This window comes from Merops nubicus, unplaced genomic scaffold, assembly GCF_000691845.1.
Source record: "Merops nubicus isolate BGI_N331 unplaced genomic scaffold, ASM69184v1 scaffold23602, whole genome shotgun sequence".
Classification (NCBI taxonomy): domain Eukaryota; kingdom Metazoa; phylum Chordata; class Aves; order Coraciiformes; family Meropidae; genus Merops; species Merops nubicus.
In genome coordinates, this window is record NW_008591952.1 from 64,764 (window position 1) to 67,695 (window position 2,932).

A 2,932-nucleotide genomic window follows, 5' to 3' on the forward strand; every position below is an offset into this window, starting at 1 on the left:
CAGCCCCATTACGTTGATTCGAGCCTAAAACAGGCCCCCATCCAGACTGCTGGTTTAGAGGCCAGCCCCCCCAGACACTTTGCAGCTCCCCCAGCCCTGCCTCCTTTTCCAAGCACAGGCACTTCAGGCTCAGGTTATGTAGATCTTCCCTGACTTCATTTTCTCAAAGCAATGCACTTAGAAAAAAACAAACAAACCAAACAAACTTTATGAAAACATCCTACCTATTGGGTGCAGTTCTGGCTCTGTGATGAGTTACAAGCATGATTTATGGTGGAAGCTACCAAATACTCAAATCTGAGAATAGGAAGAAAGAGGAGTAGCTGGAAACAGTCACCTCTTGGGTGATCAGCCCAGGACATGGTGGCAGACCTGAATTTTCCTGAAGTTTTATCTACATGTATCTACCTCAGCAGCTTTTTGGGAGTTTGTTGCCTTCAGACTACAGGCAGTGTCACAAGCTCTGTACTTTCTCAGAGCAGAGCCAGGTTAACTCATGGTGTGCCTTTGCACTACTGTGGGCAATTGGTGATGTACACCAGGCTCACTGAACTGAAGAGGTGGTAGAAGGACCCCTGCTGCTGCTGGGTGTCTTTCCAGGTTTGGTACCTTCAGCTCTAGCTTTCTCTGTTGCAGTATGGAGCAGAAGGCATATTAGGTTGTCAGGCAAGTCTGTTCCACAGTGGGAAGGGAGGTATGAGGAAGAAATAGGGTTGCTGTATGTTGGTTCAGGTCTGCTGTGAGAGTAGTGTTAGTTTACCTCTGTGCTTTGCAGCAAACCCAAAACCAAACCTTTAAAGGGGTGAACTCTGTAGCCTTGCTATGGTAGCATGGAACTGAGAGTGATCTGTCAACTGTGTGTAATGTAGAGGGTAAGCACCCCTTGTAGGCTCCTAGCAGCTTGTGTTAGCTGGGGAATCTCACTTGTTCATGCTTGTCATTAAGAGCAACACTTCATTTGGTGTTTTGAGATTCAAACATCTTTTAAGATACATGATGCTTTTTCAACAACAAAAAACCCTGATGTATTTGTTTCTGCCAGGAAACTTTACAAGCGTTACGCTTTCCTGCGCTGTGAGGAGGAACGGGAGCAGTTTCTGTATCACCTGCTCTCTCTCAATGCTGTGGATTACTTCTGCTTCACAAGCGTCTTCACCACAATCAGTGAGTTGGAGAATCAATTTTTTTCCCCCTGAATAAAAATTGGTTGCTGTCATGATTTGTAAGAGATGATGGTGCTGGTGCCTGAGTAGCTGAGCCCTTATCTGGAAACCTTGGTCGTTGCTGCCAGGCTGGGTGCTGGGTGTTGCTCTGGGAAACCAGCTGGAGAGCCAAGGTTGTGTGGGAGTGCTCTGGATAAGAGCATTGCACAAAGGAGAGTAATCAGCAGAGAGTGCTGCTGTAGCTCTTGATTTTCCTCACTGAGTTGTATAGTCTCTTTCATCTTCCCTCCCAGAAAGTCTTCTGCATCCTAATGCTCCTTTCTGGCCTTTGGTAAGTGTGCATCCTAACAGCCTGCTCTCCGCAGACTGAGGAGGAGGTGGAGGCCTTCGGAGATGAGGCACAAGGCACTTTGTGCTCTGCTGTATATTTTAAATCTTTTTCTCTCTCCTTAAACACCAAAAAGATTTCCTTTCCCTTCCTCTCTTGTAAGAATTAGAGCAGAGATTGGATCAAAATCTGAGAATAAATCTTTGTCTTTCCATCACTCGGCCATGCAGAGAAGACAGGATCCTGTTGGATGATCTAATTATTTGGATTCACCTTGGTAGCCATAGTCTTCCTTTCTCTGCCTGTTCAGACTGAAGTGAAGCAAGTTTTACATGGCCGTCAAAACCAGGAACTCATTCTACTTTTTCTCCTCTTAAAGCAGTAAATCCCCTCAGAACTAGCACAGCACAGAGAGATTTATTCATCCTTGATTACCTTACTTCTGCGGGGCATCCAGCTTGACAGCTTTTCCCTGTGGGACAAGCGCTTGGAATTTGAGGGTAGTTTTTTGGCTGTAGTACCATTGTATGGCACACAAAAAGTAAAAAGGTTGGCTTGTCTTACCCAGTCAAAAAGGCAGCTGGTGAAACACATGGAGAGAGAGTCTTGCAGTGCTAGCCTGCCCTGTCTGAGTCAAATCCAAACTGGGGTGGGTAGCAGTCCTTGTCTTAAGCATATATGGGTGGTGCAGACTGAAAAGCAAACTAATAAAATAACAGAATCATAGAATGGTCTGGGTTGGAAGGGACTTTAAAGATCACATAGTTCCAACACCCCTACCATGGGCAGGGACACCTTCCACTAGATCAGGTTCCTCAAAGCCCCATCCCAACATAGTCTTAAACAGTTCCAGGGAGGAAGCATCCCCAGCTTCTCTGCACAACCTGTTCCGGTGTCTCGCCACCCTCACAGTAAAGAACTTCTTCCTTATATCTAGTTTAAATGTATCCTCTTTTAGTTTAAAAGCATTTCCCCTTGTCCTATCTCTACACTGCTTCATAAAGAGTCCCTCCCTGTCTTTCTTGTAGGCCCCCTTTAGGTACTGGAAGGCTGCAATAAGGTCCCCCCGAAGCCTTCTCTTCTCCAGGCTGAACAACCCCAACTCTCTCAGCCTGCTGTCATAGGAGAGATGATCCAGCCCTCTGATCATTTTTGTGGCCCTCCTCTGGACTTGCTCCAATGGGTCCACGTCTTTCTTACGCTGAAGGCCCCAGAGCTGAACACAGTGTTCCAGGTGGGGTCTCAGGAGAATGGAGCAGAGAGGGAGAACCACCTCCCTCAGCCCACTGGCCACACTTCCCTTGATACAGCCCAGGCTGCGTTTGGCTTTCTGGGCTGTGAGTGCACATTGTTGGCTCACATCCAGCTTTTCATCCTCCAGCACCCCCAAGTCCTTCTCCGCAGGGCTGCTCTCAATCCCTTTATCTCCCGGCTCGTGTCT

The 2,932-nt window shown here is 47.2% G+C and overlaps 1 protein-coding gene across 1 annotated transcript in view; it reads left to right on the forward strand.

Annotated features, from left to right (window-relative positions):
- LOC103767886 (DENN domain-containing protein 5B) overlaps nucleotides 1-1,164 on the forward strand; it is a gene marked incomplete at both ends in the record, with an annotated part of 48,540 nt that extends 47,376 nt beyond the window's left edge. The window contains one exon of the mRNA XM_008935017.1: nucleotides 1,043-1,164. Coding sequence (XP_008933265.1) covers nucleotides 1,043-1,164 — 122 coding nt within the window. The remainder of the gene's footprint in view (nucleotides 1-1,042) is intronic.
- Nucleotides 1,165-2,932: the final 1,768 nt, after the last annotated feature.